This window comes from Epinephelus moara, chromosome 10 (assembly GCF_006386435.1).
Source record: "Epinephelus moara isolate mb chromosome 10, YSFRI_EMoa_1.0, whole genome shotgun sequence".
Classification (NCBI taxonomy): domain Eukaryota; kingdom Metazoa; phylum Chordata; class Actinopteri; order Perciformes; family Serranidae; genus Epinephelus; species Epinephelus moara.
The window spans coordinates 4,043,350-4,064,787 of NC_065515.1; the positions used below are offsets into that span (position 1 = coordinate 4,043,350).

General features: G+C 44.5%; 1 protein-coding gene across 3 annotated transcripts in view; it reads left to right on the plus strand.

Annotated features, from left to right (window-relative positions):
• usp24 (ubiquitin specific peptidase 24) overlaps nucleotides 1-18,555 on the plus strand; it is a 47,056-nt gene extending 28,501 nt beyond the window's left edge. For all 3 annotated transcript variants that reach the window (XM_050056024.1, XM_050056022.1, XM_050056023.1), the window contains 25 exons: nucleotides 97-216; nucleotides 336-461; nucleotides 2,554-2,652; nucleotides 2,757-2,839; nucleotides 2,925-3,066; nucleotides 3,143-3,262; nucleotides 3,365-3,579; nucleotides 5,311-5,435; nucleotides 5,847-5,988; nucleotides 7,098-7,248; nucleotides 7,351-7,446; nucleotides 8,037-8,140; nucleotides 8,228-8,341; nucleotides 11,116-11,323; nucleotides 11,419-11,508; nucleotides 14,381-14,483; nucleotides 14,582-14,700; nucleotides 14,854-14,967; nucleotides 15,080-15,145; nucleotides 15,255-15,321; nucleotides 15,509-15,587; nucleotides 15,742-15,817; nucleotides 15,941-16,027; nucleotides 16,176-16,286; nucleotides 16,673-18,555. In XM_050056024.1, coding sequence (XP_049911981.1) covers nucleotides 97-216; nucleotides 336-461; nucleotides 2,554-2,652; nucleotides 2,757-2,839; nucleotides 2,925-3,066; nucleotides 3,143-3,262; nucleotides 3,365-3,579; nucleotides 5,311-5,435; nucleotides 5,847-5,988; nucleotides 7,098-7,248; nucleotides 7,351-7,446; nucleotides 8,037-8,140; nucleotides 8,228-8,341; nucleotides 11,116-11,323; nucleotides 11,419-11,508; nucleotides 14,381-14,483; nucleotides 14,582-14,700; nucleotides 14,854-14,967; nucleotides 15,080-15,145; nucleotides 15,255-15,321; nucleotides 15,509-15,587; nucleotides 15,742-15,817; nucleotides 15,941-16,027; nucleotides 16,176-16,286; nucleotides 16,673-16,735 — 2,820 coding nt within the window. In that variant the 3' untranslated portion in view covers nucleotides 16,736-18,555. The remainder of the gene's footprint in view (nucleotides 1-96; nucleotides 217-335; nucleotides 462-2,553; nucleotides 2,653-2,756; nucleotides 2,840-2,924; nucleotides 3,067-3,142; nucleotides 3,263-3,364; nucleotides 3,580-5,310; nucleotides 5,436-5,846; nucleotides 5,989-7,097; nucleotides 7,249-7,350; nucleotides 7,447-8,036; nucleotides 8,141-8,227; nucleotides 8,342-11,115; nucleotides 11,324-11,418; nucleotides 11,509-14,380; nucleotides 14,484-14,581; nucleotides 14,701-14,853; nucleotides 14,968-15,079; nucleotides 15,146-15,254; nucleotides 15,322-15,508; nucleotides 15,588-15,741; nucleotides 15,818-15,940; nucleotides 16,028-16,175; nucleotides 16,287-16,672) is intronic.
• Nucleotides 18,556-21,438: the final 2,883 nt, after the last annotated feature.

Sequence of the window (21,438 nt, forward strand, 5' to 3'; positions counted from 1 at the left end):
AAGACACAGATTGACATAATATTTCTCATAATAATATTTGTAGTAAGATATGGTTTGATAATAGTTTAACTGTGAATCAAACTCTTTCTTTTTCAGTATCTGCCCCCTGTAGAGAGCCGGTCAGTCTCAGGTTTTGTTGGGTTGAAGAACGGCGGAGCCACGTGTTACATGAATGCTGTGTTTCAGCAGCTCTACATGCAGCCAGGCCTGCCAGAGGTAAATGTGTTTTCCATGTGCTGTCTAACTCCTGTATTCACCAGAGGGCATCTGCTCTTTGTGCTGCCACTGTTCACACAGTGAACCCAGTATCAGTGAGTCTGTGTGTTTGTTTGAAGGCTTTTCTGTCCATCGAGGACGACACAGATCAGCCAGAAGAGAGCGTCTTCTACCAGGTCCAGTCTTTGTTTGGCCACCTGATGGAGAGCAAGCTGCAGTACTACATACCCGAGAACTTCTGGAAGGTAACACAGACTTTATTGTGCTCTAACTATACTCAACCTTTTAACTTCATTCTGAACAAGACTGTTGGACTCCCTACCTTCTGGCAGAAGGCTGCGCAGCATCCAGTCCAACACCACCAGACTCAAAAATAGCTCCTTTCCCCAGGCTGTCTGGATGCTGAACTGCCACACTAAGGGGTGCTGTCACACTTGAGCTGCTCCTTTTTAATCAAACCATGGAGCGTTTCATCCAGTTGGTTTGGGGTGTTGTGAATTATTTGAACTCTGGTGGGTCTCACGTTCTCTTTGCCTCCAAGTGTGTGGTTTGTGTAGTGTTTGCCTCCAAGTGTGTGGTTTGTGTAGTGTTTGGTTCACTTTGGGTGAGAACGCAATAGGACCCAAATGTAGGAAGTGAACCAAAAAGCAGTGATAATCCATATCTGATTATGGCCATACCTCGTCACCTGTGTGACAAGGATAACATATCATAAGCCCTTTTTAGACAGGAATTGTGCAAATTTGCAGGAAAGCCCAATCAGTCTTTTTTCAGCATTGGCAGTATAAAAACAAAATCGGGGAGTGCAGAAAAATGCCGCCTGCCTCCTTTTTCGGGGCAATGGGGGGCGTGAGCAAGTAACAAAACGTGTAGCTCAGCGTGTGACGTAAACAGTGACGTGGGAGGGAAGCCGCGGCTGGTCAGTCTTTCGGCGATTCTCTCGTAAGTCGGCCCATTCTTCACCGTCCCCGTCATCTGACTGTTAATGGCCTCTTCGTTTGCGAGGACAAGGAGGGCGTGCAATTCCTTGTCTCCCCAGTTGCTCATCTTTACAGTGTCTGTCAGGTTTGTGTTTCCCTCTTGCTACTAACTGCTGGCTAATTCCTGCTATCAGCTGTTTCCTGTTTATCCACCGCCAGTGGGTCGCACATGCGGCATCATCAACAGCTCCTCCCACAAGTCATCAATAGCCCCTCGTTCTTTTTAAACCAAAAAGGTTCTGCCAATATGTCTACCCTACAAGGCGGAAAATTATGCACCTCGGATCAACTCGCCAATCCGGCTCTGTGTGTCTAAACGCTCGCAGCTTGCCGGCAAAACGCTCGCAGCTTGCCGGCAAAACGGCCCAACATTCGCAGAAAATCTGGCAGTGTAAAAGGGGCTATAATCTCTCTGGTTGGAAGAGAGTTACTGCCTCAAGCGAGGGAGTTCAAGTATCTGGGGGTCTTGTTCATGAGTGAGGGTAGAATGGAGCATAAAATGGATCAGCGGTTTGGTGCGGGTTCTGCAGTGATGCGGGCGCTGTGCCAGACCGTCATGATGACGAGGGAGCTGAGCTGGAAGGCAAAGCTTTCAATTTACTGGTCCATCTACGCCCCAACCCTCACCTATGGTCATGAGCTCTGGGTAGTGATCGAAAGAATGAGATCACAGACACAAGCGGCCAAAATCAGTTTCCTCTGTAGGGTGTCTGGGCTCAGCCTTAGAGATAGGGGGAGGAGCTTGGACATCCAGAGGGAGCTCGGAGTAGAGCCGCTGCTCCTTCGTCTAGAAAGAGGTCAGTTGAGGTGGTTCGGGCATCTGATCAGGATCCTCCTTGGCGCCTCCCATCAGAGGTGTTCCAGCAATGTCCCACTGGCAGGAGGATTACATATCTCAGATAAGGAGAAGTAACGACAATGAAAGTACTTTAACTTTTTAGATTCCAAGTAAGAACACTGTGAACAAAGAAATCATTCATCGTTTTTAATAAGATATAAGTGAGTTTAAGGAAACTGAGCAAGTACAGAAAATGTTTGAAGTGCTGTTTCCTCCTGTAGAGTGAGTGACTAACCAACATATACTTGACAGAGTCAGAAAACTAGCTCAGCGACATGGCCGAACACAAGTATGACACTCGTGTTTTAAACTGTGGGACCTCGAACTAATGACTAAGGAGAAATTTGGACCCCGTGGCTGCACCAGTTGGGAACCACTGGTCTACACATTCACAAACTTTCTCAGCTATAACATTCGTATTTCTCTCACTCTCACCAATATAATCAATCAGATATCATGTATACTAATCACAAAAATATCCACTTTCATCCACGTGAAAATGTGTCATGTCTGTTGCAGATCTTCAAGATGTGGAACAAGGAGTTGTATGTCAGAGAGCAGCAGGATGCCTATGAGTTCTTCACCAGCCTGGTGGATCAGCTTGATGAACATCTCAAAGTAAACCTCACGTGCACCACACACATTTTTATAAAAGCATTAAGTACTTATAATATCTAGTCGGTTATTATAACATTATTAACAATGAGACTGCTCTTCAACAGAAAATGGGTCGAGAACAAATCTTCAAAAACACGTTTCAGGGAATCTTCTCCGACCAGAAGATTTGTAAAGACTGTCCTCACCGGTAAGCAAGTTTTTTTTTCTCAAACTGCAACACTTCTGTTTCATTTTGACACACCACAGCTGATGTGTGACTTTTCATATTACAGGTACGAGCGTGAAGAAACATTCATGGCTCTGAACCTCGGAGTGACATCATGTCAAAGCTTAGAGATCTCATTGGACCAGTTTGTCAGAGGAGAGGTGCTGGAGGGCAGCAACGCCTACTACTGTGAGAAATGCAAGGAGAAGGTGTGTATAGTGCTCTGCATGCTTTTATTCTGCAACACCGACATCATGGGTGCTCACACTTTGTTCATCTGCACAGAGAACCACTGTGAAGAGGACATGCATCAAATCCCTGCCCAGCGTTCTGTGTATTCACCTCATGCGCTTCGGCTTCGACTGGGAAAGCGGACGCTCCATCAAATATGATGAACAGATCAGGGTATGAAGCATCACCCGTTACTAGGATACACAGTTTGGTTTTGTTGGAACACCCAAATCCCATGAATATGATCTATATGAATTCTGTCTTGCTGGTGCACAGTTCCCCTGGGTGTTGAACATGGAGCCTTACACCGTCTCTGGAATGGCTCGTCAAGACTGCAGCGTAGAGGGCGGCGAGGGCCGAGGCGACGGGACCTCAGGAGGGTCACCCAGGAAGAAAGTTACCATCTCAGAGAACTATGAACTGGTGGGAGTCGTCGTCCACAGTGGTCAGGCACATGCCGGTCACTACTACTCCTTCATTAAAGATAGACGGTAAGAGGCACTGTCGTCATGAGCTCCTCCACCACTCCCTCATTTAAAGGGTTTAATATTCTCTGAAACTTAGAAGCATTTTTGTTTTCATTTGCTTGTCAGAGCTACATGCTGCAAAGTTCCCCGACTGTATTTTCCAGCTCCTTTTCCCTCTTTACATAAGAATCACATAACCAGTGATTAGTGGAGCACGGTAATCTGTTGCTTTAGTTTTCCAGGACCTCCTTGGGGCACATGAATGCAGCATCAGACTTTGTGTGGGCTGTCCTGGTTTAGTTTGTAAGCATCTCCAGATGTCTGGCTCTGGAAGGCAGGATTGCTCACTGGAGAAGTGGAACATAAAGAGACCACAGGAGCTAATATTTGGCACCCTATGCTTGCTCACTCGTTTGTTCCTATCCTCGCTTAAGACGACCATAAAGTTTGTTCTCAGGATGGTGATCTCTTTCCAGAAATGCAGGGCTGCAACTAATGAGTATTTTCATTATTGATTAATCTGTTAATTATTTTCTCAATTAATCAGGTTTTTTTTTTTGGTCTATAAAATTGTAAAAAATATCAGTGTTTCCCAAAGCGTTGTCAAACAGGGCTGCAACTATCGATTATTTTCTTTGTCGACTAATCTGTCAATTATTTCTTCGATTAGTCGACTAATCATTTTATCGAAAAAAGTGTTAAAATGTTGGAAAATGTCGGTGTGTCTCCCCCAAACCCCAAAATGATGTCATCTAATGTCTTGTTTCGTACTCACGCCAAAGGGTTTTAGTTCACCGTCACAGGAGAGTGTGTAAAGCTGCCAATATTTGAACATAAGAAGCTGCAGTAAGAGTATTTTGGGTACTTTTATAGTACTTTTCTATGAAAAATGACTCAAACCGATTAGTCGACTACTAAAATAGTCACAGATTATTTTAATAGTCGATTAGTCACCGATTAGTCGACTAATCGTTGCAGCCCTATTGTTAAATGTCTTTTTTGTCCAGATAATAATCACATTTAAGAAGCTGGAATCAGAAAATTTTGACTTATTTTCTTTAGAAAAATTACTCCAACTGATTAATTGGTTATCATATGGGATGGATGGGTAGGTAGGTAGGTAGGTAGGTAGGTAGGTGGATAGGTGGATGGATGGATGGGTAGGTAGGTAGGTAGGTAGATGGATAGGTAGGTAGGTGGATGGATGGATGGATGGATGGATGGATGGATGGATGGATGGATAGGTAGGTAGGTAGGTAGGTAGGTAGGTAGGTAGGTAGATGGATAGATGGATAGATGTCTTTATTGTGTTCCTCTGTTGCAGCATAAGATGGCAGCTTAAATATGAAAGTGTCAAGCAAGAATGACATTAAACTTTAAAAAAAACCATAGAGAGTAAAACATCTGGTATTCATGTAACTAAAAATTATTTGAAAACCATATCTTGAGATCTGATTTAAATCTCCTCTCAGCTGAGTTTAGTTTAAGCGAGACAGGCAGCATGTTCACCAGGTGTGCTGTATGCTGTAGTCCAGTGTGTCCCTGTAAACTGTTCTGTCAAGCAGGAATGTAAATCTGGTGGGAGAAAAGACCCTGTTTTTACCCCGTCTGCAACAAATCAGAACATTGTTTATTTATTATTCAGTGTGAGTTCACAGTTCTTGAGTCGAAACTTGTTGACGCTCTGAATTTAATCTGACATTTTCTTTGTGCCCCTCTGCCCTCCCTCCATCTTTGTTCGTCCTTATCTCTCAGTGGCAGCGCTCGTGGACGTTGGTACAAGTTTAACGACAACATGGTGGAGGAGTTTGATATGAACGACGAGACTTTGGAGTACGAGTGCTTTGGTGGAGAGTACCGTCCCAAAGTTTACGACCAATGTAAGTGACATGTAGATAACCTGACGTCTATGAAGCAAGGTGCATTTGAGCGCTTAAAATAAAGATCCAATTTCGACATGTTTTAAGACATGACACTCTGCTATGAACAGTTATTTGTGTCTACGTTTTTTTCATTAGAAGTTCAGTTACCCAGTAAAAAATTACACACTTGTTGTGATGTCACAAAATCATCTCACAGGTATATGTGTTAAACTGAGATTAAAGTCTGCACAGAGAAACTTTCCTCCTTGAGAAGATGAATGAGAAAACAGCCTCATATTTTTAAACTCTGCACAGTGAAGGTCAAACATCTTTGAGTTAAGGGGGACATTAAAAATAAGTGAAACTCAACCACTGCACATATTGTTTTCTCATACACACACTTTGTGTGATTGATTTGTGTGTGTGCAGCCAACCCTTACCCCGACGTGCGGAGGAGGTACTGGAACGCCTACATGTTGTTCTATCAGAAGATCAGTGACCAGAACTCGCCCGTCCTGCCCAAGAAGAGCCGAGTCAGCATCATGAGGCAGGAGGCTGAGGACCTTACACTGTGAGTGAACCTCCCGTTATGCACTACACTCACCTCATAAACATTCTCATCACGTCATTTATAATGTATCAGCAGTGTGCAGCAGTCAGCAGGATAATAGCGCTGTGGGTCATCTATCTGCAACTGATAGCTCCTGCCTGATGTCATGTGGAGACGGTTTAATACGTTGGGATAGAAGGCAGAACATTTTGTGAAACACTGCAGCCTTCAAACACACATTTACAGTTATTTAATATCTTTGCCAGATGTAAGCCTGGAGGGGATCTTGTATGTAGCTGTGGGTGTGAGTGTGTCTATCTGTGTGTCCACAGCTAATCTTGCAAACTACTGGACCAATGAGTGTAATATTTTGTGTGTACATTTATGTCTGTACACCCAAAGGACCTCCTGTGGTTGCAGTGATTCCTCACTCGTCTCCCCGGCCTGTAGGGGGCACAAGTCCTCAACAAAATCGCATAACAAAAACATAAAGCAAACAGCGTTTCTATAAATCATCTCAGCTGAAAACAAGAAGTTTGGTCTCAATTTAAACCGGAGCATCTGCAGGTTAATCCTGTACCTGATGTGTTATGATCCACTTAGTAAAGCACGATTTGGGATGAGAAAGAAATTATCTTCACCGCCACATTGACTGTAAGGGAGCCAGTAGGAACAGCTCCACTGGGCACAGCTGTGCCACATGCATTGTCTTGAGTGGCTGCAGTCAGCTCCAGATGCCGCCTGGCGAAGATCTGCCCTCTACTGAGTCCACCTTTTGTAGTTTATATGAGGAATCAAGACTCTTTAGTACATGCAGCATGGAGAGAAGAGCCAAGTGTTCTCTGCCAACCCTCAGAACGCACAGACTTTTCTACCATACTGAAGCTCTGACCTCACAACAAACAGCTGCGCTCATAAAAGATATTGCTCCGCATAAAACAGATTCACCAAAACAAGAAACTTCCACAGACCAGATAAAAGGAAATGCCCCCAAGATACAGGAAATTACCCTCCAATAGAGTCCTGAGTAATTCCCCCACACTGTCACAATCAGCATTTAGAAACATCACCAGAAAACATCAAGAGTTCACACCCTCTTATCATCTTGCCTGTGGCTCTGTGTTCTCCAGGTCTGCCCCGTCCTCTCCTGATGTTTCGCCACAGTCCTCTCCTCGCCCCCCTAGAGCCAACAACGACCGCCTCACCCTCCTCACCCGCCTGGTCCGCAAGGGAGAGAAGAAGGGCCTGTTTGTAGAGAAGATGCCCGCCAGCATCTATCAGGTAAAGTGGCATCAGGAAGTGACATTGAGGTCAACATTTGTCCCATTTGTTATGAGCTGCAACGTCCAGGCTCATCTGATTTCCCCATTTTGTTTTGTGTAGATGGTGCGAGACGAGAATCTCAAGTTCATGAGGAACAGAGACGTCTACAACAGCGACTACTTCAACTTCACCCTCTCTCTGGCCTCCGTCAATGCAGTACGTGCCTCTGCTGTTTGTCTTTGAGTTCCTGATTGTGTATACGTACAAAGTAGAGCTATATCTGCACAGTAAATGTAGTAACCAGTACTTGTGAATATTTTTCTCAATTCTCGGGGAGTAAACATTTTCTTCCACATTTGCATCTTATTTATTCTACCTTTTACTTTTTACTTTTTGCACAGTGCTTTTTGAAGTACAAGCAACTCATAAATCTTTTCACACAAACCATCATCACACTGTAGCTCGACTCAGAATAACTTTTTTATCCTCCTCTGTTTAGTTTATTATATTTAATTACTTTGTTCTTCCTCATACTATGTATGTAATGTTTCCAGTGGTCTTGTTCCTGCCCATAAATGCCTGTTTTTTCCATCTCACTTTGATGATATAAGTGCATGTTGATCATTTAATCATTGTAAGTGGTGGATGTGTAATTAATTAAAGCACCGTGGGACTACCAGGGAAACTGAAAATTGAAATTGAATATGCTGTTTGTTACAGTGCACAATTATTTACCACAGAAACATAAAGGTGCAGCAAATAGTGGCTTTCATGTGTGTGTGGGTGTGTTTGTGTGTGTGTTACAGACAAAGCTGAAGCATCCAGACTACCAGCCCATGGCCAAAGAGAGTCTTCAGCTGGCTGTTCACTTTCTCTTCCACACCTACCTGCACACCAAAAAGAAACTCCGGTATGCACACAGATACACTCCTGCTGATAATGAGCATCCCACATAAGCAGCAGTTTAATACCTGTATTACATCTGTGTCTCCTGCAGGGTGGACACAGAGGAGTGGATGGCGACAGTGGAGGTGTTGCTGTCAAAGAGTCGTGAAGCGTGCCAGTGGATGGTGCAGTATCTGGTTGGACCAGAGGGACGAGAGATCACCAGGTCAGTGCGGGTTGGCCAGCTGCTAAACCCACAGACACGGTACATAGAGGGCTGTGAGCATGACTATAATACTGCAGTCATATGATGTCTACCATGGGGTTGAGATTATTTTTATTATTTAATTCTGATAAAATAAATGTCTGATTCTTTACACATCATGAGTAATACGGGGGTAGTCCTGTAGTTAACCGCCATACTGCAAGGACATTTTGTTTTTCCAGCTCAGTAAGACAAAATCCAGTAACACACCAAAGTATGCTTGACTGCTTTGTCCTGGTGGATGGGCCGGGGTTGCTAACACAACTGCCCACACCAAATTCAGTTGTCAACTTTGACATTTAAAAGTTTCTTTAGATATGTATCCGTCGGGTTACATGTCCAAATGTTTACCATGTACTTATCAAAATCCAAATGAGTCACTTTTTACATCCGGATAAATTAGATCCACCAAACAGCACTTAAAAAGAAAATACTATTGTGCCTGTTGTGTTCATTTCCAGGTTCATTTGGGGTTCCTACTGGAACATGTTTATGTGCTTTAATGTTCAGAAAATCCTCATGCTGTCTGTGCTGGTACACCTGTATTCACCCTCTGTCTCAAACACATTGTTTTAGTGCCGGTCTCCTAAGCCTCCCTCCCGAAAAAGTCCAGTCCAGCTCTGATTGGTCAACGTTTCTGGGTCTTCTGTTTCTATAGCCCCTTTTACACTGCCAGATTTTCGGCGAATGTTGGGCCGTTTTGCCAGCAAGCTGCGAGCGTTTAGACACACAGAGCCGGATTGGCGAGTTGATCCGAGGTGCCCAATTTTCCGCCTCGTAGGGTAGACATATTGGCAGAACCCTTTTAGTTTAAANCCACGTCACTGTTTACGTCACACGCTGAGCTACACGTTTTGTTACTTGCTCACGCCCCCCATTGCCCCGAAAAAGGCGCATTCTGTATAAACAAAAGTAGGCAGGCGGCATTTTGCTGCACTCCCCGATTTTGTTTTTATACTGCCAATGCTGAAAAAAGACTGATTGGGCTTTCCTGCAAATTTGCACAATTCCTGTCTAAAAAGAGCTTCTGTTTCTGTGCACCGTCATTGCAGCTGGGGAATGACTGTCAGAAAGAACAGCAGCAACCAAAGTTACATGTTTACCTGACGTTTAAATGTAGCTTCACGTAGCAGTGTAGGCTAAACACTTGAAGTGGTGTGCCTGGAGCAGATGACCACATATATAGAAATCCATCACACTGTGACGTCAGCTTGTTGCCAGAGTAGGAAAAAATGTAGCAAAGTTGGAGTATTTGGAGGCTTGGTCACAGGGATTACTTCTACATACGTTTATCCCATTATTTAAAACTTTGGCCATGGACAGTAAACATCCTTCACTGTGACATAATAAGACAAACTTTGGAAAAGTGTAATAGGTCCCCTTTAAAGCTGGTTCACCTCTTAACCACGGTACAGAGAGCATCACTGACCTGTTTTAACTGAATATATTCTCATCACAACATTGAATCCATCAGCATGCTGCCTAGTCTTTTACTACAGAGCCTGTTTTTATCCAGCCGACGTTAACAACGTTAAATTAACTTCACGTTCATCTGACTTCAGCAGTTTCGCTAGCAGACACTTGACTGTCCTGTTGTTATTACAGAAGAGAACTAACCACAGACAGTTGCCTCGTGCATGAACTCACGGCGTTAGGATGCTACAGAATGAAGGGGAAACTCTAGAACAGATATTTAACATTATTTTTGGCAATAAGTAAATAGATTGGGGGGTTAAAAAGTGGCAGACAAAGAGAAACAAAGGCTAGTTTTCTGTCCACCTGCTCCAGAAAGTGAAAATTAGCAGTATTAGTGGCTGTGTTTGAGCTCTGGAGCCAAAACAACAGAGCACACTCACTTTATCTTCATGCAGCTCCTGAAACACAGAGCTTAGACCTACTGTATGTTTGTTGGGGTGTTTTTATTTCTTTGCAGGGCCTCAGTCTGGGTTTAATCACTGCAGCATTTTTGTAGCTGTCCTAGTGATATGCGATACCACAGACTTGGCAGATCCCCATTCTAATCAATGCACACTGAACTCTCTGACCTCGGTCAGATAATTCCACTCAGATAACGCTGCTGCAGCCTCGAAAGCTTCACTCACTCTCTTTCAAGTACACACACTTGAGTAGAGTCCTTGGATCTCTATAGTATGTTTTAATCACACACACACTATCTGAGCCTCTGGAGTAACTTTGAACAAGCTTTTATTTGTATTAAAAGCACCTGTGTGTGTGTGTGTGTGTGTGTGTGTGTGTGTGTGTGTGTGTGTGTGTGTGTGTGTTGCTCACTGCCTGGATGCTGATTGGCTGAAGGAGCAGGTCACCGTCACTGTGGAATGTAAATTCAAAGTGTGTGTTTTCGGGAAAAGGTCTTGTCTTACACTGCTCTGTGTTCAGGTATGGGGGGATCATTTGGCCCTCAGACATGATTGGTTATCACACATCGGACAACAATACACCCCGGCCCCCCTTTACACACACACACGCCCCTTCACACAGAAAGGAAAGACAGTGTCACACTCAGCTGTGTCTCAAGACTAAAGCCGCCCGCACAAATGTTTTTCCCCACTCAAATGTAAACACCTCTCCCTGTTTTTCAGCCACATTCCATCTCTAAAGGCCCTGAAGATGTTTCTACATCATAATCACATGTTTTTGTTCCTACATCACAGGTTCAATTCACTCTGCTCGCCGTTTACAATACTGATATCCATTATCATACATCTGCTCCTCAGGGTTTGTCTGTTGGAGTGCAGTGTGAGGGAGGTGAGGGTGGTGGTCGCATCCATCCTTGAAAAGACTCTGGAGAGCGCGCTTCACTTTGGAGACCCCGGACTGGACAACCTGACGGACACCCTGCTCTCCTTACTGGACAAAGACGTTCCTGAGAATGTGAAAAACTGTGGGCAGTACTTCGGCCTCTTCAGTAACTTCGCTCAGAGGGTAATAACCCATCAGGACATAAGTAGACTTCAGTGTTCGAGGTGCAAACACTGATTTAAATGACAATGTGTTTTGATTTCTGTGCTGTCTCTCAGGGGGGCAGTCCCTGTCAGCTGTTGTTGAAACACTCAGCTTATCGCCGGATGCTCATCTTCCTGTTGGGACCGAACAGGCAAAACAACCAGGTACAACTACATTTTCGCTCAGGATTTTTTTAACCTCAAGACTGCACTCATTGTGGGCCATATTTAATGATCTATAGTGCATGGTCTGGCGCAAACATATTCAGTGTGCATCCAGCCACTTCTTTGGTGCATAATAATAAAGCACAAGCAACAAGAGGGTTGCTTTTACTCCCTTAATGAATCAGAGGTGAGTTTTAAGTCCAGTTCGGACCAATGATTCGCGACGAGAGAAAACCATTTTAGAATGTTGCAGAGAAAAGTTGCAGCGGTGTGAAGTGACCGTCTGAGCTCGACTCAAACCGACTGATGGTGTCACCTGCAACTCCACTGGCCATATCAACCACATCTGGTTTTAGAACATAAAGCTCATTACCTGTTTCTACAGCAAGTCGGCTTGTACCAAAGTCAGAATAACTGCAGACGGCGTGTTTGCTTGCTGCAGCAGGTCAGTGTTGCCAACTTAGCGACTTTGTCGCTATATTTAGCGACTTTTCAGACCCCTCTAGCGACTCTTTTTCAAAAAAGTGACTAGCGACAAATCTAGCGACTTTTTCTGATGTTACTGAAGACTTCTGGAGACTCTGTTGTGAGAGCACATATATCACCACGTAAATCACTCACAGACGGCCCAGTCCTCCCTCCCAGCAGCAGTCAGAGCAGGAGATGTTAACCCCTCCACGTCCAGACTGCAAGCGAATCGCGCATGCGTGGAACTGCCGCTGGCTGATCTATCGCTCTGATCCCGACCTGGTTTACAGTCAGAGGGATGTAAATGTAAAATTTTCTTTGTCTAATATAAATCACTATATAAATTTTCTTTGTCTAATATAAATCACTGTAAGAAGGTTCATTTGTAGTTCTAAACATATTCAGGGTGTTTTTTTACTCAGTTTTTGTCTCTCCCACGACGTTATTCCTCTCTCCTACAGCAGCCATTACAATTACATGCATATGGACAATTATGCAAATTAGGCGATGACGTCATTTAGCGACTTCTAGCGACTTTTAGGACAGCCAATAGCTACTTTTCTTACTGAGGAGTTGGCAACAGTGCAGCAGGTGCTCTGTCCCCACCGAGCGCTGTTTCCGTCCTCACAGTGTGCCGGTGTCAGACGGTGGGTCGCTGCTGCTGCTCACTCTATGTGCTTATGCCCCACCCACACACATTATATATGACTGATTAATTGTCGCTGGTTTTTAATATTATTGTGGCGCATTCATTTTGAACACAGTCCATCTGATGCTCCTTCTATGTTTTTCGCCGTTTTATCACTACTACAAATGCAGCTGTAGCCAGTATCTCACTGTCACTATCCTCAGTCATATTTTAAGAAGCTACAAATTATATTCAGCCACAAAAAAAGTTTTGAACAGACCAGACGTACACGTACAGAGAGTTGTTGCAGAGAGATCAATACAGCAAGGGCAGTAATGTCACTGCAGCAAATACCTTGCGACATTTAAGCAGCAAAACTAAAAAACTGTAGATATAAACCAGACGTTGCGCTAGACTTTTTTGTCGCCGGTCATTTTGACCGACAGGGTCATAAAAATCCGGTCATAATCTATTTTTACCGGTCATTTTAATTTTCGTTTTTAAATGATAATAAAGATATTCAAAGACATTTAGTTTTCATTTGTTCGTTTTTAATAAATCCAACAAGCAAGTTATAAAGTGTGCATTAATAAGGACATGAACGAAAAGATGAACAGACATCCACACACCCGTGCCATTAGGCTTCGCCCTGGACACACCGGACGGCACTAACGCGTCACTAACGCGTCCGGTGTGTCCAGGGCGTTATGTAGTTATGCCTGTAGGCTCGGTGACACAAAATTAAAATTGTAATGAAGTGATTATGGTATTGAAAAATGTGTTCGGTTATGCACTGTTGTGTTATTTTAAATTATAAACACGGTATTTTCTCCTCACGTTCCTCAGTGTGTGCTGTTGTTATTTTATTTTGAAAACTGGCCGGATTCTCTCGTCTTTTCTGTGTCCGACTTCCTGTTTGGTACGATCCGCTCGATCCAGCTCGACAGAAGCGCACGCGGCTCCCGTGAAAAATAGACCAGACGCCGAACTGAAGCGCTGCCTCTGCAGGCACTCTGCTCTGCTCAGCGGCCTGTGTGGACAGTCAGATAGGTTAACATGGGCGCTGACTGAAAACTGCCTCCGCTGCTGGGTGCTGCGCTTCGGTTCCGCGTCCGGTGTTACCAGGGCGTTATGTCAACAACGCTACATGAAGCAGATGAATGACTTTTTCTCTGCAGTACTGTGCACTCCGCCGCCAAATGGGCAGGGGTGGTAATTGCAACCGATCAAAATGACCGACGGCCTTCAGATTTTCCGGTCATTGTTGTAAAAAACGGTCAATGACCGAGAATATCCGGTTAACGCAACCCCTGTTACAAACTCAACAGAACCAAACTTTCAGCATCTGAATTAGTGAAGTTACAATGTTCCTGTTGTATAAGATGCACAGTGTTCCTCTTAATGGGGAGCCGGAGAGCAGCTCTGCTCTGATCTCTGCTATGTTCACATTCATATTTTCCTCATTAATGATGTATTATATCACCCACCCACAACCCATCTGCACGACCCTGTGTGTGTGTGTGTGTGTGTAACTAGCAGAGTGTACGTCTGTTGTGGACCTGCATATGTAGCGGCAGCTTACTATTAGAATAATGCGCCCTTTAAATAGCAGGAAAATACTGCACTATTGACTTTAGACCAGGTTTGTGTTGGTCAATGGCACATTCACTTTCTGCTGCCTTTAAGTAGGAATGCACCAACGATGAGCTTGTTATTATATAGTGCTGTTTATTTTTAGTGCAGTTTATTCAGATATTCATCTGTGTGTCTCCACAGAACCGGCGGTGGAGTCCAGCTCAGGCTCGGGAGTTCCTTCACCTCCACAACACTCTGGCGCTCATCACGCTGCACACTGACCTCAACTCCCAGCGGACGCAGAGTGAGACACTTGCATCTTGACGTTCACAGGGTTGATGCTTTTGTACACTCCAGCTCTCAGTCTGATCCTTTTTAATTCTCACCTGTTCTCCCGTGTAGCTCCTGCAGGGTTTAAACTGCGTGTGAGCTGCGTCCCGTCCTCCAGCCCACTCCTCCCACTACACACCGACATCCTGGCCTCACTCTTCACTCCGGAGGGGCAGTCCTACCTTCTAGAGGTAACAAACCGACAACTAACAAGGTTTTAAACTTTTTCAGACTAATGACACCAACAGTCGTTAAAATACTCACACAGTCTGTATGGAGTCATCTTAAACTGTAAAACAAATATGAAATAAGCTCAGAACATCTTCGATGTTTTTCATTTACAGGTGATGTTTGCCATGCGTGAACTGTCAGGTCCGCTGTCCCTCCTGATAGAGATGGTGACCTACATTGCGTACTGTAACGAGCCCTTCTCTCTGGGTGTGCTGCAGCTGCTCAAGGTAAAAGAAGCTTCACAAAACCCCAAAGAGACAATGACCAGTGCTGACAGACTTTTGGTTGATTATGAGTGTTCTTTGTTTTAAAATGATCTAAATACTTTGTGTCTCGCAGGCCCAGCTGGAGACGGCTCCACCTCATGAACTGAAGAACATTTTTCAGATGCTGCAGGAGCTGCTGGTGAGTGACACCAGTTAACTCTGTGACCCTTCACCCTTTAATCTGTCACTATATGACATCTGATTGCTGTTATCAGATTTTCTAACATCAGTTAAATCTTTAACATCAGGTAATGGAAGACCATCTGCAAACCCAGAGACTCAAGTACGCTTTTGAGTCAGAGAAAGGCCTTCTAGGTATGTCACAGTGCTTTTGTTGTTTTGCTCTAATGCCTACAGCTGGCAGCAAATCAGCCTTCTACAATGTAATATTTCTCTTATCAACATTGTTGGTAGTCTGCCATGCCTCTTGGCAGCAGCATCAGTTTGTTTGAATGGATTTATTGAAGGTATAAAAACCTAACTGAGAGATTTTTCTTCTCAGCTTTGATGCACCAGAGCAACAACGTGGACAGCAGACGCTGCTACCAGTGTGTGAAGTTCCTGGTCACATTGGCCCAGAAGTGAGTTCATTTAAGGGTCAAAGTAAAGAGTTGTGCAGGAGTATTAATTCTCCTTAGATGTACTTTGTTTTGCATGATGATACTTTAATGATTTTTTTTTTTGACAGACAAATTGTTCGACATAATTCTGAGCCTCCTGTTATTTTTCCACCAGGTGTTCTCCAGCCAAGGATTACTTCAAGGACTTGTCAGGTCACTGGAGCTGGGCCGTACAGTGGCTGCAGAAAAAGGCAAGTTTCAACACACGTGTGTAGAAACACCAGAACGCACTGGATGAATTCATTTTAAACACTGTGATGAAATACTTTGTGATGATCCTGTTCGCTCATTGTGTTTCGGCACTCTTCCCTCAGATGACAGAGCATTACTGGACGCCACAGAGCAACGTCTCCAATGAGACATCCACCAACAAAACTTTCCAGCGCACCATCTCTGCACAGGTACACACACATAGAAAGTGTTAATCAGCGTGATATGACCCCCTCTAGTTCGACACAAACACACACACTGTCACTTGTATTTGATGTTTATCTTTCTCGTATTCACTCAACTCACTATGTTTCATTGTGTGTTTATAAAACTCCACAGGATACTTTGGCCTACGCCACAGCACTGCTAAACGAGAAGGAGCAGTCTGGCAGCAGCAACGGCTCTGACGGCAGCCCAGCGAATGAGAACGCTGACCGCAGCCTCCGACAGGTAGCCCCCCAGCGCAGCAGGCGTCTTGTGTGACTCATGCTCTGTTCGCGCAGCCAAAAAAGAGAAGAATGGAGCAAAAATGGAACATCTCAGCAGCTTCTGTCAGAAGCTGTGAAGGCAGTTTGTTACCTCCCACGGCTGTTATTAGCAGTGGATTTAAAAACTGCTCCATTCTTCTCTGACTCCTGCTGTGCCTGACAGGATGCCCACACAGCACAAGACCGTCAGACTTGTTCTGGATAATCAGTGCGCTGTGTAGAAGTCATAATCCCTCTGTCACTGCTGAGCACAGAAATGTTTCACCATTTGCTCTTTTTCCTCCTAAAACACCCAAATGTCAGAGTGCTCATGTTAACAGCTATTACTATTGTGTGTGTCTCTCCCAGGGGTCGGAGTCTCCCATGATGCTTGGCGATTCAAAGAGCGATCTAGAGGATGTCGACCCCTAGCTCCTCCAGCCAGCAGGTTTCTTCCGAAGGAGAGGCGGCACAGCTCCGGGCAGCCGACTGAAAGGGCTGCACTTTGCCTCTGATTGGTCAGGACATTTAGGACTCCACAACAAGCCAATCAGAACACTTATTCTCTTGGTCGCTATGGCAACGAAGGAGCTATGAATAAATCATAAATTACTTCCTTTCAGAGCAGCCAAGGCGATGATGGAGATGCATTATCATTAAGGGCAGCAGAGTTGATTACGGTGGGAAGTACAGAAAAAAAAAAACCTTCCTCAATCACGGATGACTTCAGTTTATCCTTTTATTCATTCATTCACTCAGAATGACAGCAAGGTGGAGGATGGGTTTGGGTTGTGTTTTAACAATTTTCTGCTCATATTTGCCAATGTATCTACATAGACATATTCATATTGTAAAGATTTGTTCCATAGATGTAATTTCCAGTGTAAGATAATATTTTAAAGTCTCCTGTGCTCTTCTCCACAGCCATGCAAATAGCGAGAGGTCACGTTAGCCGCTCTAGAGGAACTCACACACACGTGTGCACTTGTACAGGAACACCTCCACACACGAGCACTTGGGAGGGGTGGGGTTAAGTATGCACTTTATAGTCCAGCCCAGTCTATTGTGACGTACAGCAGCACTGGTCAGTTCCTCTAGAGCGTCCTCGCCAGCGCGTCCTCTTCTTCTTTTGCTTTTATATTTTCAGTGCCACTTATGCAGACACATGGAAGCCCTGATAGCAAGCCACTCTGCCTGTGACTTTAACTTTCGCCCTGGTGACCGCAGTGTAGCCACGGGGACGCAGTACAGGGCAGGCCCTGTCCCATAAACAGGACAAGTCCCGACCCGCAGCAATCTGAAGCAAGCAGTGCCATGGTCAGCACTCGCCCTCGACTCTACTTCTTGTCGCTGTCAGGCAGCCTCGTGTGCTGGATTTTTATTCTCTTCATCGCTGTGTTTTATTTTCTTTGCCACTTTTTCTTTGACTCTGGATGAATTGAATAATGTAGAGGATGTTTAGGGACTCAAGCCTTATGCAAGAAAAGCTGATCTGGAAGTGCACGGATCAGTCGCGGTGGGCCGTCAGTGCCGACTGAGGGGGAGCTCAGGAGCATGTTTTATTTTTAGGTGCCAAGGTTACACACACAAACACACACACACACACACACACACACACATACATGATGATAGAACTTGTGAAAAACATGCAAGCGTGTGTCACTCATTCACTTTGCTCGCAAACAACAAGTCCTCCTCGCCTCACTGTTACCTCTGCTTTATCAGGTTTTTTTTCTTTTTGCTTTGCCTTTTTTGCTTTTGTCTACCTTTGGAAACACACACAGAGGAGCTGAACCCAAATGTAGCTCTAGTTTGACACGAGGACAACGCCTGTGCATCCATCATCCGTGCCCCCAATCATCGGGAGACTTGAAGTGCCTTAACCTCCCGATCTCTCCTCCCCACCCCACTTCTGACACGTGGGTTAACTCCACCTGTCCTCACCGTGACACCAAACTAGTGTCTCCTTTGGTCAAGTAGTGTCGCTGTAGGAGTGCAAGAGGGCTTCTTCATCCCCATTAGACCCAAAATAATACAGGGAAAATGTCCTCTGTGTGTTGTGACAAAGGATTGTAGGAATGTAACTGTTGGTTGTTGATTGTGTGTGTATGTGGGAGGGGAGGGGGGGTGGAAGTTTTACCCTAATAAAACAGGGTGTAGGTGACAGGACAGGGTGTAGGTGATGGTAAAAATGCTGCTTCTTTTCACTCTGCGCTCAGGCAGAGACACTTTGTAGATACTGATTTATGCTAGATAGTTTTAGGGACGCCACACTTTTCACTCAGATGTTCTGACGACATGAGCCTAAACTAGCTTAGCAGACTAGCTCTCAGCTTTAACAGGTCAATGTTTACAGTGTGAGAACCTATCATGCAAAAACGGTTTTCTGTTGGGAGTCATCATGTGATCACTCCACTGAGGCTCCTCTGCGTCCTCAAAGCCCCTCCACACACACACACACACACACACCACACACACACACTCCTCACTCCACCCAGCCCATTTCCCTCTCTATCTCACTAGATGTGAATGTCACGTCGTGCTGTGCGGCACGTTTGCATGTGTGGCAGTAAGTGGTGGTGAAGTTTGTCTTTTGTGTGACAGAGATAAAAAAAAAAGAAGAAAAACAGCCCCCCTCCCCCTCCCCGTGTTGTTTGCTGTGTAATTTGGTCATTAGCGCTCACTGTCACAAACATGCCCCCTCTCTGTGGCTGGCTACGTGCTATCTGATGGAGCTGCATGCAGTCTGTGCCAAGTGATACACGGTCATGGCAACAGGAGTCGCATTCAGCCCGAGAGTCTCTCCTAGGTTTGCCCCACTGCTACATCACCACAACTACTCAAAACAAACAGCAACTTCGAAACAATCTTTAGTTTTAATCCTGGGATGCAGGGAGGGATGGGGAAGTGCGTGGGTAGGGATTGGCATCTGTACGGGTTTTTACTGTCATTCGATTTTGAAAAGTCACTTCTGCCATGGCAGGATTCTGTAATGCATGTTAAAACTCAGTTTTAATTTGTACATCAGAGTTTGATTAAGGGGAAATTTGATATAAAATAAACTGGAATGCACAACCTTTTGTAAACATTGTTTTTATGTATGTCAACATGTCGCCTGACGAAGTGTTGGTGCACCTTCACTTTTACCTTTTAATGTTGATTTCTGCAGGATTTCTTCTTAAAGGAACACTTCACCCCCTAAATAAGCATTTGTATATTAGTTACTGAAACCTTGCTCGGCTGAATTTGTGTTGTTTTTCATGTATGCCTCCACAGTGAGCGAAGAATCCAAAACCAGAACTCATGCAGTATAATCCAAGTCTCATTTATCCAGTCGGATGCTCAGCACTTCCCAAACAGACGGCCCTCTCCAACGGGAAGCTGAACTGAAAGTAAAATGAAACTATGCTCGTTTCAAAGTCAACTTCATTGAGGAAAACAACAGCTTATTTGCGCCGAACACGGGAGCTGCAGATCTACTGTTGCCTAAAGTCACATAATAACACAAACAAACTGATCGAGGCAGCTTCTGTGTTCAGGGAGGCAAAATTGTTTGTATGAATGAAGTCTGGCTTTGAATAGAGCATCAATTAAGGGTCATTTACGCTCAACATTAGTTACAGGGACGGACATATAGAGCTTTTTTCCTAACTTTATTCAAGAGAGTGGTTTATCAATTTGAGAGCATTATTTATTGATTTCACGTTCAGATTTAAATATTGTCCCTCAAGCCCTGCCCTCGCACCCAAAAAGCCTCTGCTTGCGCTTGGATCTACTCTGTTTCTGCTCAAACTGTGTGCTCGCACTCAGATACAATGTCGCTTGCACAGATTTCCTGCTCCACCTTCAGCTCTTCTCCTCACGCTCAAGCTGCTTCTGTGCGTTTGTGGAATTTCTGCTCTCAGATTTCTGCCTTGTGCTTGGATTGTTTTGTGTAACAACCCTGTCAAAACCCCCGACCAATAGAACGCCAGGTTTATATCATTATGTATATTCTATGTGGCTTTTACAGCAAAAAATATGGCTGCATGTGTGTAAATTAACAGCCCCCAAAAGTTGTAAAGAAAGCAAGTGAAGAACATTTAATAAAGCCCTTGAGGGTGGGAGTGGATGAACCCGGTTAAAGAGAACCCACCCGGACGGGTCACTCCAAAACTAAAGCGAGCGCACTTGCACGGAGGCAGGGATCATTTCATTGGTCAACAATAAACCTGGAGTTCTATTGGATGGGGGATTTTGACAGGGCTGTTACACAAAAAAATCCAAGAAATCTGAGAGCAGAAATTCCACGAGCGCACAGAAGCAGCTTGAGTGAGAGGAGAAGAGCTGAAGCTGGAGCAGGAAATCTGTGCGAGCAACATGGTATCTGAGCGCACAGTTTGAGCAGATCTAAGTGCAAGCAGAGACTGTTTGAGTGCGAGGGCAGGGTTTGAGGGACAATATCACAAAATCTGAACGTGAAATCAATAAATAATGCTCTTAAACTGATATACCACTCTCTTGAATAAAGATGGGGATAAAGCTCCATACGGACAGAGCCTTCTGTCCATACTGTGCGTTCATTTCCTTTGTATTTGTGCAAAATTTCTGAGAGCTTACACCACACAAAATGGAGCAGTACCACTGGAGATCACAGAGGCAGAAGTCATAGAGGACTTCAGTACTTCCCAAAGAGACAGCCATTGCCAACGGGGAACTGAACTTAATCCATGCTTTGTGTTCAAAGCCAGACTCCGTAGAAAAAAGCAGTAATTTTACCCCGCTGAACACAGGAGCTGCTGGTTTACCCCTGCCTCGATCAAATAGTTTGTTTGTGTTAATGTGTGACTTTGGTGAATCTGAGCTAAATCTTTAAAACACCAAAGTCGCACATTAACACAAACTATCTGATCGAGGCAGTGAGGGAAAATTACCGTTTTCCTCAATGGAGTCTGGAGCTGAAGAGAGCATAGATAAAGGGCTGTCGGTGAAGTACTGAGCATATGACTGGATAAATAAGGCCATGTAAGAGAGTTTGTAAGCAGACGTTTTGGTGTAGTTTTGCAGCCCCCCATGACTTCAGTTCATTGGGAATTCTCTCTGTTTTTGGATTCTTTGTTCACTGTGGAGGCGTGTGAGAAAAGAAATTGTTCGTC